Source organism: Mesoplodon densirostris, chromosome 14 (genome assembly GCF_025265405.1).
Source record: "Mesoplodon densirostris isolate mMesDen1 chromosome 14, mMesDen1 primary haplotype, whole genome shotgun sequence".
In the NCBI taxonomy this organism is placed as follows: Eukaryota; Metazoa; Chordata; class Mammalia; order Artiodactyla; family Ziphiidae; genus Mesoplodon; species Mesoplodon densirostris.
Genome location: NC_082674.1, coordinates 77398588 through 77413020, shown reverse-complemented (window position 1 = coordinate 77413020; position 14433 = coordinate 77398588). Strand labels below are relative to the sequence as shown.

The following is a 14433-nucleotide window of genomic DNA, read 5'->3' as shown; positions in this document are numbered from 1 at the left end:
TCCTTGGGAACCTAGGGGGCGCCAGGGCGCACCCGACTCCAGACCCAGTGATGTGGGTTCTGGGCCTGGATCTGAAAGGGAAGCACAGCAGGGTGAGCGCCAGGAGGAGGGGCCCAGCCCCTCCACCTCTGGGGTGCGCTCCCCGGCCCTCATCCCCGACAGACCTCCTCACACAATTCCCGGGTGACCCAGGCTCGGTACTCCATGGCACAGAAGAATTCCACCTTCAGCTGGAGGAACTTCTTGTAGAGGTGCTGCCAGTGCTCTCTGCCCAGCAGGAACGGGAAGATGCTCTGCTTGGCCGTGGGGTTGTCCTCCTCCATGTCGGAGGCGATGTAGCTGCCATCAGAAAAGAGGGCTAGCTGGTCCCGGCCCCCACAAGGACTCAGGCGAGACAGTGGAGAGAGGCTGCTGAGGTCACCCTGGAGGAGCACTCAGGTCCACAGAGGGCAGGACCGTCCTCAGCACCAAGGCTGCTGGGCCCATGCTGTGCGGGGCCCAGGTCAAGGTTCTGGCTGTTGCCATTTCCCTGGGACTTTCTACCTCGGGTCCCTCAGTCTCTGGGCAGCAAATGGTGCTTCCTGGCTACGTTCATTATCCCAGGACCTTGCTCCTTGCCTTCCCCTGCTCTGACCATGTGACCCCTTGAGGGCCTTGAACCACCACTGGGGGCCCTCAGGCATTGCTCACAGGGCCAGGAAGAAGTGGATCCTGTTGTAGAGGTGACCAGGCAGCCCGACACGGCCGAAGTACTCCACCACCATGGAGAGCAGGTACTGCGGGAAGACACAGGGCGGGGGAGGGGCGGCCAGGGGTCGATGGCAGGACCAGTGGCCTGAGTGGGCCCTGCGCCCCACCCCATCCACAGGCCAGGTGGGAAAACCACCCAGGGTGGGCCTTGCTGAGGGTGTGATGGCCCTTTGACATGCGGAGATGAGCTGACGGGAGGCCAGGGAGGAGATGCCCAAGGGCCGGGGCACCCGTAGTGTGTCCTTTCTTCCTTTCTGGCCCCAAGGGCGGGTCTCTCCAGGGCCTCTGCTCAGGCAGACACCTTGTCCTCCGTCCCCACCCCCTGGGGGTGGGGACACTGCAGACCCCTTGGTCCCTCATAATTTTAGTGCTGTGAGTACCTTGTCAGACACTTGCAGGAAACTATCAGCTTTCAAGAAGCTCTGGATAACAGGGTCCTCTGTAAAGGAAGGGAGACGTGATGAGGGCCTCGGAGCAGCCCTTCTGGGAGCAGCGAGCCTGGGGCTGTGGGACATTTCACAGGGAGGAGGAGAAGTGGAAACTTCTCCCAGTTCCTCTGTTTCAGGAAGTAGAGGCAGCTCTCTTCCCCCAGGAAGGCTCAGAGCCTTAACAGTGACAAAGCTGTTCCTTCCATTGACCCAGGGAGAGAGTCTCAACTGGGGCAGGGATTTTGCTATTGTTATTTCATCTTCAACACATGGCTGGGTATGTGTGTCTCATGAAGAGAGATGACCTGGTTCTCAAAGTTTAACATAACGTTCCTCGAGCCAAAGGTTGGGTGTGGCCTTTGGCCTCTGGGCACTACATCCCTGTCACTTCATCACACTGCGACTGTGCAATGCTTTCCTGCCCCACCTGATAACGGAGCATCCTATGTGGGCAGTGGAGAGTTCATACCCCCCTGGGTGGGGGTGGGGGGGCACTGGGCATTCTACCCTCCTTCTCCTGGACCCCCTTCACTTCCTGCTGATAATGACCTGGCCTCCCCTGGCCCCAGCAGGCTCATCTGGGATTAGAGTTGTCCCTGGAGGTGCCATTTTCCAGTGGTGCCCTGAGAATGCCAGGTCCTCCTTGTCTTTCACACCTTGCCCCGGACAATGACATTTACCGAGACGGGAAGACGGAGGGGTCATGGATCATTTCGCCCTCCCTGACCCTTGTCCAGGTGGCCTGGCTCCCGGAAGGGCATTGCTTTCTGTGTGGATGAAAATATTCTGTAGCTTGCTGTCCAGTACAGTAGCCATTAGCCATGTGTGGCTACTGAGCTTATGAAATGTGGCTGGTGAGAACCAGGAACTGAATTTCAGAAGTTTATTTTAACTCACGTAGAATTAAATTTGAAGAACTGCAGGTGGCTAGTGGGTGCTGCACTGGACAGTGTCAGCTCCGTGACATCCCCCAACCTGCCACACTCGGTCCTGCCTCTGGTCCTGACATCACCTTCTCTGCAGACCTTCCCTGAGTATCTGTCACAAAGCTCTCCCACTCCTGCTCACAGCCCATCTCTAGGTGTCATTGCCTTTTCCTTGTCTGCATTTGTCACTGGCTGAGAGCAACTTATTTCTGTAATCTTTGGGGTCTCCTCCCACTTTGAGCATAAAGGCAGTGAGATCTAGTTTGTCCTTTCATCACTCATCTCTAAAATCCTAACTGGAGGCACTCAATGTGGGCAGGGGATTCCTCCCTTGATGTGTCCTAAAATGTCTTGATAATTGAACCCTCAACCGTGAGTCCTGCTTTCCTTTCTCCCTCCAAGAACTCATCTCAGATGAAAACCCATGAGCACCGCAGTAGAACTGTGGAAACAGAGCGATCTGCTTCTGTGCAATCTGGACACCCCCCAGCTCTGAGCCCCAGGGGGAGATTTGGCCATGATCCCGGAGCCTGTGGGATCCTCGGTGTAGAAGGGACCTGACCCTCCACTAGCTCAGAGCACAGACCCAGAAGCCGGTAGAAGGCCTCTTGGTCTTCTGCACGATAACTGGATCTTCTCTTGTTGATCCTGAGTTTCGTTCCCTCAACATGATTGACGGTCCACATGCTCCTCCTCTGACTGCGCTTCTTCCAGGACTTCAGCTTGGAGACGGCTTCCGAGGAGGTGGGATTGGCGGCCAGGGGGCTGCTGTCCTGGGCGGCTGCAGGAACGAGACTCTGTGTGAGCACAGACCTGACCCACCTGGGAGGCCCCGAGTCTGCCCTTGCAGCTCACCCTGAAGATTGAACCCTGCCTCCTGAGGACAAGACAACAAGTGGTTACTCAGCAGTACCTGATGTTCTCTTCAGGGCCAAGGGAGCTGAGGACACCACACCTCCCTTGACATCCATCAGTCTCTTCCTCTTCTGGCCTCTCATCCTCCTGGTTCTCTGCTCAGAGACAGCCTCTGGAGGGGCAGAACTGGAGGCCAGAGGGCTCCCATCCTGAGCAGCTGCAAGGAGAGAGGAAGGACCCTGTGTGATCACGGGAGGGACCCACCTGGGAAACACTGTGCTCTTCCCTTCTCACTCACCTTGAGTATGTTGCACGTGACATCTGAAGGGATAAGAATGACCATCACCCCCTTTGCACTCTGTCTATAAAGGAGGGTAGGCACTGAAGTAATATTTACCTTTCTTGGCCAGGGAAAAACTGCTCTCCTGTGCCTCCTTCCCTGGATCTTTCTGCCTGGGGAGCACCTCTGTGGAGACAAATGTGAAACTCTCTGGTCATCGATGTCTTTAATAACTACAAAGGTGAGCAAGATAGTGACCTCCTGTCTCACCCTGGACACCTTTCCCCTGCCCTGCAGACCCACACCCATGAAGAGTCCAGGGAAGAAGAAGTGATGCTGGAGCCATGATGATCTATCACCTTCATTCATTCAGAGAGCAGGGAGAAGTGTGAATGACCACACACACCTGGCTTCCCTGCCACGAGCGGCCTTTTCATCCGACTTTTTTGCCGGGTCCCGTGGACTTGCATCACTCTCCGAGGCATCCGATGTGGAGCTCAGAGGGATAGCCTGTCTTTTCTGGGTACCAAAAACTGGAAAGAAACCAACTTGATTCTGACCAGGCCACTTCCTTCCGCTTAACCTGCTTCTTGTGAGACCTAATAATAATTAAAAGGGCAATAACATTAGCTACCAGTAATTGCTTAGTAAACTTGAGATATTGATTAGTGCGTTGGGATGCCCTCATTCAGTCCTTACAAGGAGGTGTGAGGTAAGGTGTGTCACTTGCCTGTTTACAGATGAGGAAATGCTGACCTAATTTGTCTAGGATTTGTTCCTTGACCGTGGCTAGAGCTCTTTGGACTTGGGATTAGAACTCGCGTCTGAGCGGTGCTCAGGGGAAGAAGGCTGGTGGCAGCCCCGGTTGAGCCTCAGGCACATTTCCATGAGGGTTGAGCTGGGCCACCTTACACGCTTATGTCATCGGCTCTGCCTAAATATCCCCGTGAACCACTATAAAGTTACAGCAATCCAACCTGGCAAAAGTCTGACCAGAGTAGCCCAGGCCTGTGTGAAATGGCCCTGGAAGCTGACTGAGGCAGTTCCCCCTCCAGAAGGCCAGGGCCGCCTGCCGCCTCTGAGGGCAGTGCTCCTCCTGGGTGACAAACTGCCCACATGCTCCCGGGGCTCTCAAGGTCGAGTTCTCTGTAGAGTCGCTTTACTGTCTCTCCTCCTTCCCCCATATTCATTTTGTTCTCCTTTTGCCCACATCCCCTCCTGTTCTCTGTTCTCCCCACACTCGAGACCTCTTTGTATTCCTACTGCATCCCAGTCACTCCTCTGGAGGTTCACAGGTGATCCCTTCCACATCCCCTGCGACAGCTTGGAGGAACCTAGTTCAGGATCCAAGACTCACCTTAGTACAGAAAAGAGTGACGCCCACCCCAAGGAAGCACCCGGAGGCTCCCTCGAGACCTAAGCCCTCACCCTAGCCCACAGTGCAGCCTCACACCAACGTGGGAAGAGCACTGACTGTTGACAAGTGTTGCTAAGCGATCCAATGGGGCCCTTGCTCTGACTCACTGATGACATCACACCATTCCACCAGTAACTGCTCTTTGGTTTATAAAATGCTCTCAAGGAAAAGACGGTGGGCCTCAAGGAGGAAGGAGTTAGCGTCCCAGCCTGAACACTGGGATCACTTCCTCTTAGCCCAGTATTACCTCTGAACCTCATCTTGTGTTTCATCTGACCAATTAATGATTCCAAATGAAAGTGATTCATCCACATATCAAAAAATTGAGAAAATACAAACTTAAAAGTTGATTAATATTCATAGTAAAGTTAGTTTATTTATTTGATATTTAATTAATTAATTTATTTATTAAACATCTTTATTGGAGTATAATTGCTTTACAATGGTGTGTTAGTTTCTGCTTTATAACAAAGTGAATCAGCTATACATATACATATATCCCCATATCTCCTCCCTCTTGCGTCTCCTTCCCAATGTAGTTTATTTTTACTCTTTTCTGGTTTGTGTTTAACTATGATTATATTGAGATTTTAAAAATTAACTTTTTCATTTTGAGATAATTGTAGATTCATAAATGCAGTTGTAAGTAATGACACATCCTATATACCTTTCCCCAAATTTCCTTCAGTGGTACAAAGTTGAATATCTATAGCACAGTATCACAATAGGACATTAGAATTGGTACAACCCATTGACCTTATTCAGATTTCCCCAGTTTTATATGCAATCACTTATGTGTGTATTTAGTTCTATGCAGTTGTATCCCATGTGTACACTCATGTACACCACCACCAAGGTATAGAACAGTTCTGTTATACGGATCCTTCATGCTACTTTTTTATAGTATCTCCATCCACAACCCCTGGCAACCACTATTCTCTTCTTCATCTATATAATTTTATTATTTCAAAAATACATGAATGGAAACAGATAGTGTAGAATGTTCTGATCTGGCTTTTAGTTTTAATTTGCATAATTCCCTTGAGGACTGTTTAATTTGTTGCATAAATCAATAGTTTATTCCTTTTTATTGCTTAGTAGGAATCCATGGTTCTATGGTCAAGTGCATATTTAGTTTTGTAAGAATCTGCCATACTCTTCTAGAGTGGCCCTATCATTTTACATCCCCACCAGGAATGTATCAGTGATCCACTTTCTCCACATCATTGTCAGCATTTGGGTTATCACTTTTTATTTTAACCATATCTCGTTGTGGTTTTAATTGGCACTTCCCTAATGATATTCCATAATGATATTGATTTCATGTGTTTATTTGCCATCTGTATATCTTCTGGTTCATGTTTTTTTCTAATTGAACTACTTCTTTACTGTTGAGTTTTGAGATCTTTTTATGTATATCCCAGATACAAGTCCTTTGTAAGATACGTGGTTTGCAAATATTTTCTCCCAGTCTATAGCTTATCTTTTTTTTTTTTAATGTTGGGGGTAGGAGTTAATTAATTAATGAATTAATTAATTTTTGCTGTGTTGGGTCTTCGTTTCTGTGCGAGGGCTTTCTCTAGTTGTGGCAAGCGGGGGCCACTCTTCATCGCGGTGCGCGGGCCTCTCACTATCGTGGACTCTCTTGTTGCGGAGCACAGGCTCCAGACGCGCAGGCTCAGTAGTTGTGGCTCACGGGCCTAGTTGCTCCGCGGCATGTGGGATCCTCCCAGACCAGGGCTCGAACCCGTGTCCCCTGCATTAGCAGGCAGATTCTCAACCACTGCGCCACCAGGGAAGCCCCTATAGCTTATCTTTTAACATCCTCTTTTTTAAAACCATTTTTCCTTCTGGTTTTATTGAAATGTAATTGAGGTACAACACTGTATAAGTTTAAGGTGTACAGGATAACTACTTGACATATGTATATATTGCAAAATGGTCACCACAGTAAGTTTAGTTAACATTTATTACCTCATATAGTTACCCAAAATTTTTTTCCCTGTAATAAGAACTTTTAGGATTTACTTTCTTAGCACCTCTCAAGTACACCATACAGCAGTGTTGATTATATAGTCACCATGCTGTACATCACATCCTCAGGACTTATTTCTTTTAGAATTGGAAGTTTACACCTTTTGACCACCTTCAACCATTTCACCCGCCCCCCAGTCCCTGCCTCTGGTAACCATCCATCTGTTCTTTGTTTCTATCAGTTTTTCAAAATTTTTATTGAAATACAGTTGATTTACAATGTTGTGTTAACTTCTGTACAGCAAAGTGATTCAGTTATACATATATATATATATACATACATATTCTTTTTCATAGTCTTTTCCATTATGGCATATCATAGGATATTGAATAGAGTTCCCTGTGCTCTACAGTAGGACCTTGTTGTTTATCCATTCTATGTATAATAGTTTGTACCTGCTAATCTCAACCTCCCAATCCATCCGTTCCCTACTCCCCTTCCCCCTTGGCCACCACAAGTCTGTTCTCTACGTCTCTGAGTCTGTTTCTGTTTCGTAGATAAGTTCATTTGTGTCATATTTTAGATTCCACATATAAGTGATATCATATGGTATTTGTCTCTTTCTGACATACTTTGCTTAGTATGATAATCTCTTGGTCCATCCATGTTGCTGCAAATGGCATTATTTCATTCTTTTTTGTGGCTGAGTAATATTCCATTGTATATGTGTACCACATCCATTCATCTGTTGATGGACATTTAGGTTGCTTCCATGTCTTGGCTATTGTGAATAGTGCTGCTATGAACATAGGGGTGCATGTATCTTTTTGAATTACAGTTTTATTCAGATATACGCCCAGGAGTGGGATAGTGGGATTTCTGGATCATATGGTAACTCTATTTTCAGTTTTTTGAGGAAACTCGATACTGTTTTCCATAGTGGCTGCATCAGTTTACATTCCCACCATCAGTGTAGGAGGGTTCCCTTTTCTCCACATCCTCTCCAGCATTTGTTACTTGTAGACTTTTTTTTGGGGGGGGGGCGCTGTGCTGCATGGCACGTGGGAACTTGGATCAAACCTGTGCCTCCTACAGTGGAAGCACTGAGTCCTAACCACTGGACCACCAGGGAATTCCTATTTGTAGACCTTTTAATGATGGCCATTCTGACTGGTGTGAGGTGGTGCCTCATTGTAGTTTTGATTTGCATTTCTCTAATAATTAGCAATGTTGAACACCTTTTCATGTGCCTATTGGCCATCTGTATATCTTCTTTGGAGAAAGTTCTATTTAGGTCTTCAGACCATTTTTTGATTGGGTTGTTTTAAACTTCTTTGTTCATGTATGTTACATAATATTCACTCATTTTAAACATACAATTCAATGAATTTTAGTGTATTTACACAGAGTTCAACAATCATCAGCACAATCTAATTTTGGAACATGTCCATCCCCCCAAAAGCTCCCTCCTGCTCATTTGCAGTCACTCCCCATTCTCACCTCCAGCTGTAGGCAACCACTACTGCGTGTCTGTCTTTTTTTTTTGTTTTTGTTTTTTACTGGGGATTGGTAGAGAAATCAGTTTGAAAAAAATATTTCATTGCTAAAAGCCATTTGAAATTTACTCATTTTAAGCTCTTTATTGATAAATGAGAAAACAGTGGCCCTGAAAGCACCAGGGTGTAGCCCAAGACCATACATAAGCACTACATGTCAGAGGTCAGATCCCTTGAAAAGCATTCTTGCCACTGGGAACCTGGGTGCCAAGCTTCGGGGTGGAGTGACCACAGGTTCTGCCATGGTTCCCTCTGATTGGTGCTCGAGTGTCTTCCAAAGGAGTGAAGGCATGAACCTGTGGGAAGCTCTGAGGCATAGACGCCTGGCCTTAGCCGCAGGACACCATTGGTGTAAGCCTCACAGAACTGCTCCTTGGTGCTGCGTCATCTGACTTGAATAAGGCCACTTTCTCACCCTTTGTCTAGAAACCAGCTGACTTCACAGCCTACGGAGAGGGGCACGTCCCAGCTTAGGGCATCTCCTGACATCCTAGAGGAGGCAGGAAGGAGGGGGCTCGCACCTCTCAGCCTGGTGGTCCGTGTGCAAACACGCTTGGTGGCAGGCCGGCGAGCCTGCTGGGCTGCAGACAGGCCCGAGCGTGGGAGCCAGCATTGGACTGGAAGCCAGAGCCTGTGGGAGCCGAGGCAGGAATTGTCAGAGGAATGGGCTTGTGATGATTCCAAGGGAAGCACATGCCAAAGCCCAGTCTGAGCGACAGGAGTAGGCCAGGCGGGGAGAGGGTGTTGGGAACTGGGGGAAACTGAAGGCCGTGGACCAATGTGAGACCAAAGCAGGAAGACTTTGTCGCCTCCTTCATACAGGGTTGGGGGCCTCTCTTCTGGGTTCCCCATCCTCATACTGACCAGATTTGGGGGAAAATGCCTCACTGTATGAAGATCTCTCCGGTTAAGCAATGGGGGAAGGGGCAGGATTTGGTCACCTCTGTACCCCTGTGTCTGCAATTTTTAACCAGCAGTGGAAGGAAGCAGAGGTGAGGCCGGAAAAGCACCCCCTCCACGTGGAAGCCTCTGTCAGCACCTACTGCGCCCGGCAGATACCCACGCTGGTTCCAAAGCTTCCCAGGTGACTGTGTTTTCCTGCTTCCAAGGCCAGGTTCCCCCTACTCCAAAATACATTGGTTGCTTCTCATTACAGGCACAAGCTTCCGAAAAGTCTTTTTCGATAAAAGAGCCCCTAAAACCACATCCTTGATTTTTGCCTGTGGATCAGGAAGACTTGCCTGTTCTCCACCCTCTTGCTTTGCTCCATCTTATGTTCTTGAGTGAAAGTGAGGCTGGGATGGAAAGTGGGGGCTGCTCAGAGGGCAGGACTTTCAGGCCCCAGACGAGGGGAGCCCATCGATCAGGCAGCTGCACCAGAAGCTCCCTCAGGTGGCATCTGGTCCTGCCCCTCGTTCTACAGCTGAGACCCGGAGGCTCAGGGAGGGGTGGCTGGCCCAAGTCCGCACCGCTCCCCATCGCAGCCCAGACAAGCCTGGGCACCCAGACCACGCTGTTTCTACCCGAGAACCTGGTCCTTTACTGCCTGTCTTCCTGGTCCAGTAGACCCTCAGGAAGAGGCCGATTAAATGTAAGTTACAAGGACGTTGCCGATTAAATGTAAGTTACAAGGACGTTGCCGATTAAATGTAAGTTACAAGGACGTTGCACCAGGCAGAGTTTATGAACACCTTGAAAAAGCAGGCACACTGACTCTTCCTTTCTCTGTGCATTTTTGGAAAAACAAAGGGCTTTGTGTAATTTCTTGGAATTACATTAATTGAATTAGCCTGTGTGTTGCTTTCTTGGTCATTACAACATCTTAATTAAAAAGTTTCTCTTTTGGCTGAAAATATTTCTTCCATGGTATATTAAGACATAAAGTAGGAAGTTTAGGAAAAGAAGTAATTTTATACTAAGCTCAATAAAAGCAATGAAAATCTGTAAGTAAGCACATGTTCTTAATTTCCACTGCTTTTACTCCAGTACTAAGGTGTGAAGTGTCTCGCCTTGCCTGTGTAGTCAGTGGCGCCATCCTGAGTCTTATGTGCAGGTGCAGAGCCTTGGGACACTGTGGACCGTGTGCTTTCAGAACCCAGACATGCCAGATCCTGATCTGTGGAGTCACATTACTGGGGGACTCATCACAGGGACAGTGGTTGGAAGCTAGTTGGTGCCACTTGTTTTTCTTTCATTTGTGTTTCTTTGTGTGCATATCTTTCACTTATCAAGAATGTTTTAATTCTGCTTACTGTACCATTTCAGAGATTAAGAAGATATTTTGGGTAAACGTGTATAACTGTGGAGTTGAAGGAAGAATCCTTAGCAAATCCACTGTAATTAGCATCCCTGGCTGCAGTCTCCTGCCTGGTAAGATCTAGATGAGAGGAGCTCCAGCCCTCAGGCGATGAAATCTCTGTAGGTCCCCAGAGGAGGGCGCAGGTGCTGTCTGGTCACCTCCCTCCACACCCCCTCTGTTGCACTGGTTCACCTGTAGGTCATCCCCTGTGCCCTGTGAGGGGCCTGGATGTCAACTCGGCGTCTTCACCACCTCCTCCTCTCTCCTTAGCCTCCACCTGTGTTTCCCGTATGGGACCAGGTAAGAGTGTGCCATTGGGAGGTGCCAGCGAGAGATGCCCAAGCAAGGTCGGGAGGTGGGAGAGGAGGCGAAGCCGTTATAGGCGGACACGAGGGCAGATGGTGCACACCTGGCAGCAGGGCGTGAATACCAGCTCTGCCCGGGGGCCCCGCCCTGGAGTTTCTGGAGCTTGGTTGGGGCTTCTTCATCATCTGCTCCAAAGACCCCTCCATCTGCTTCCCTTTATCAACACCCTTTCTGCTTGGGTTCCTGAGCAGACCCTGTGATGCTGTGTGGGATGTAATGACCCAGATGTGAACACAACCCATACCGAGTCCCCACCACTTGTTCTCCCCTGGGCTTTGCTTATGGAGTTTCCAGCCGCTTGGTTATCTCCCCTGAGCTCCCAGTGCTGTTGACTTGCCTTTTCCATTACCAGACACTCGGCTGTTCTCTGAAAGCCCCAAATGTCTCTGCAGTCCTGTAATCCTTGCACCAGCTCCCCCGAATGGCACCAGCCTCAGTGCTGCAGCAGCAGTGACCCCCCCGAGTGGCCTTGGGTTTCCCCTAACATGCTGAGGGGACTCTCCGACTAAAGGAAGAATGGGCGACCTTTTCGCTGAGGAACTGGAAGGCTTTGGGCTTGGCCCCATTTGTGTCAGGCTTCCTGGGACGGAGTCCCAGGTGTGTGGATGGAGGCATAGTGTGGCCCATTGCCCAGTCCTGTTGGTTCTGGGTTTGCCCCTCAGCGGCCACCCTGAGGAGAGAACCAACCCTTAGCCCAGCTGCTTCCACCTTGGCCTTCTGGGGCAGCACAGACTGGGTGTCACAGGCTGAAAAGTACTGTGGTCGTTTGCTGCTGGCAGTTTCGAGGACTCGAAGCAAATGCTAAGCCTTCATGGGCTAGAGAGCATTGAACAAGTGTATTGCTTCCTGAAAGGAGTCGGCTTTTTAGAAGACTTGACTGTGAGGTTCCTGGGAACCTTACCAGAAATTTCTTGGCACAATTAGACATTTCCAGGGGAAAAAAGAGAGACAAAGAGCTAGATAGTTTCTGTCTGGCAATTGCAGTGATTACCTAGTAATACTGTATAGCAGCTGGCCAGTAATAAGACTTCCTACCTAAAGGGGCTATACATATAGAGAGCTGTAAACCTGAACATCACTGAGCAAATCAAGCTGCAGTGGACCAGCCCAGGCCCTGGGATGGCCTTTAATGCTGGACAGGTGCCCCCAGGGTCCCCCACCCCGACCCCAAATGACCTTCTTGGTCTCTCTGAAGGGTTCTGAGCCTTAATTTTCCTTCCCCTGGTGTAAAAATCACAATTCCTACTCTCAGTCGGGCATGTCTGTTGGTGTAGCCCTCGCACCTCTGATCATTTAAGGATAAGCTCTTAGAAACCACACAGCTGGGTTTTGCTTTGTGATTCAATCTGAAGATAGTTTTCTTCTGGTAGTGAGTTCAGATTTATTAATAATATGATCTAAGGTGTGTCTAGTTTTTATATTTCTATGTTTATACCGCACTTCTTATATTTACTGTGTATCTCTATTTGGTCTGTTTTCTCTGCTCTCAAAATTTGTTGTATTCATGACTTTGGCATTTAGGATGGCTCATGTTTTTGTGACTGCATTTCACACTAATACCTTCATAGGATTCCTTGAATCCCTCTTTTCCTTACCTCGGTCTCCACCGTCCTGTTTCCAGCTTTGATGGCACCCTGGCACCTCCCCACCTCTCCCCCAGGCAGCATTCATGAGCCCCTCCCATGCTCTCTCCCTTCTCTGAGTCTGAAGGTTGGGTTATTTCTGTCATGTCAGAGTGAACGATAGCATACGACTCCCTGCCTCTGTTTCCACCTGTGTCAGCCTCAGACCGGCCCACTGATGCTCTCCATGCCTTGCCACGCTCCTGCGGCTGACATTTCCCATCTCCTCCCTGGATAAGGCTGCTCTCCAGCAGGTGAGATGCTGATTGTCCTCCTCTCTCCTCATGTGTTTCCCTCCTTCCTGTCTCTGCCTCTTTCCCTCACTACCTTCTAGTCTAGGTTCTTGGGGCTCTTCTCAGGTCCCTCCTCCTCGGGGGTCCAGGCCTCTTCCTGACTTTCTGTCTCTTCTCCCTCTGCCCATCCTCAGTCTCTGTGGAGGCTCCTGCTCTGGTCTCTTGTCTCCCTTGGGTGCCCCCCCTCCATGTTACTGCTAGACCCTTTCAGAGTACTCAGGGGTCAGGGCCTTTGTCAGCTGACACCCACTGGAAGGCTGGGGGGCCCTCGTGCCACTGGCTGGTTTGGACACCCCAGGTTCAGGCTGCCACGGTCGGCGGGCCTGAGGAGAGCTGGAGGCCCAGTGCTGTCCCTCTACAGCTGCCTGGAGGCCCCGTGGTGGGGGAGGGAGAGGGGGGTGGGAGCTACAAGAAAAGAGGGAAAGTGAGATCAGAGTGGAAGGCAGGCCCCCCAGCGAGGAAGCTGTCAGCGCCACAGCACAAGGTGCGTGTAGGACAGAGGGTCTGGGAAAATCAGCTGTCACCCTCATTGCTCTTATGAGTGACCAGATCCAAGAGGGGCCCCGGATGTTTGCCTTTCTTTTTTTTTTTTTTCTTATTGTAGTAAAAACACTCTTTTCTTTCGATTTTTGAGACTCCTGATATATACAGTAGGAATATGTAGTCGTGGCATATTCTTGGTCCTCAACTAAAAACCTGAGGGATGAATGAAACTTCACACCAAATTCGGGTTATCTCAGAACACACTTGCCCTGCATTTCTCTCTCCTTTTCTTTCTCCTGGGGTCCGAATGGGCCCCTGCAATGAGGCAAAGGGTGGGGGGCTCAGCTCACAGGACTGTCCTAGTACAGCCGTCTGCCCAAGCAGGGGGTTCCTTATGCATTTCACAGAAGGTCTCCCTCCACTTCAAGTAAATCCACACATAAAAACGAAATTTAAGCCAAGGAAAACAAATGCTAAAGCATGTGATGCTAGTCAGGTGGTTGGTCTGTGCATGTGTCGTTTGTCACGGGCTTCCTCACAGCTCTGCATGTGTACTTGTTTCCTTTATCTTCCAGCAAGCTTATTGGTTCAGAGACTAGAGAGCCCTAGGAGCTCCTTCCGTCCACGTGAGGCTAGACCCTGACACATACTACAAGGACCCAGCTCAGGGTAGCTTGCATCAAGTGGGAGCAAAGCACAGAAAACCTTTGATGACACGTTGGAGTTAATTGTTCTCTTTTCCCAAGAGCCACCACGGTAATGGATCCCTTTCCAGAAAGGATGACCTCAGTGTTTTTCATGTATTTATATTTAAAAATCAACTCAGATCAAAACCCTACAGAGGTTTTCATTCATTACTTAGATCAGCAATTCCAAGAGTTTTCCTAAAAAAAAAAAGGAAAAGAAAAAAAATTGATATGCTAATTGGGACCTTGTATAGCATGGTAAATAATTCCATAATTGAATCCATTTGGAGAGTTTCTGTATAAACACAGTAATTACTTTCTGTACCATGGGAGTTCGCAGAGCCCTTACTAGGCTAACAGTGCATTAAGGGATGCAGTGGCACTTCCTCGTGACCACCAGCCCTGGAGGTGACTGCAGGGCACGGGGTGGGGTTGTCCCCACCAGGAGGCCCAGTACTCACTTGGAGCACCCGCAGCCGCTGCTCCATTCCTTGGGA

At 49.1% G+C, this 14433-nt stretch overlaps 1 protein-coding gene across 1 annotated transcript; it reads right to left on the bottom strand.

The window, feature by feature from the left end:
• Window positions 1–11: 11 nt before the first annotated feature.
• On the bottom strand, window positions 12–14424 carry LOC132501413 (putative speedy protein E7). The gene is made up of 9 exons (XM_060116987.1): window positions 14398–14424; window positions 8709–8818; window positions 3258–3280; window positions 3018–3114; window positions 2691–2926; window positions 1131–1189; window positions 691–776; window positions 165–339; window positions 12–71 (listed from the first exon to the last, which is right to left on the bottom strand). Exons 1-9 carry the CDS (start codon window positions 14422–14424, stop codon window positions 12–14), a joined length of 873 nt encoding a protein of 290 aa, XP_059972970.1.
• Window positions 14425–14433: the final 9 nt, after the last annotated feature.

Bases quoted from the DNA above. Each gene is read 5' to 3' on its own strand.
- LOC132501413 (XM_060116987.1), bottom strand. From the start codon at position 14,424: ATGGAGCAGCGGCTGCGGGTGCTCCAA. The intron at 8,819-14,397 runs GTGAGTACTGGG...CGGCTCCCACAG, and splicing joins AGCGGCTGCGGGTGCTCCAA to GCTCTGGCTTCCAGTCCAAT. The intron at 777-1,130 runs GTACTCACAGCA...GTCTTCCCGCAG, and splicing joins TCCTGCAAGTGTCTGACAAG to TACCTGCTCTCCATGGTGGT.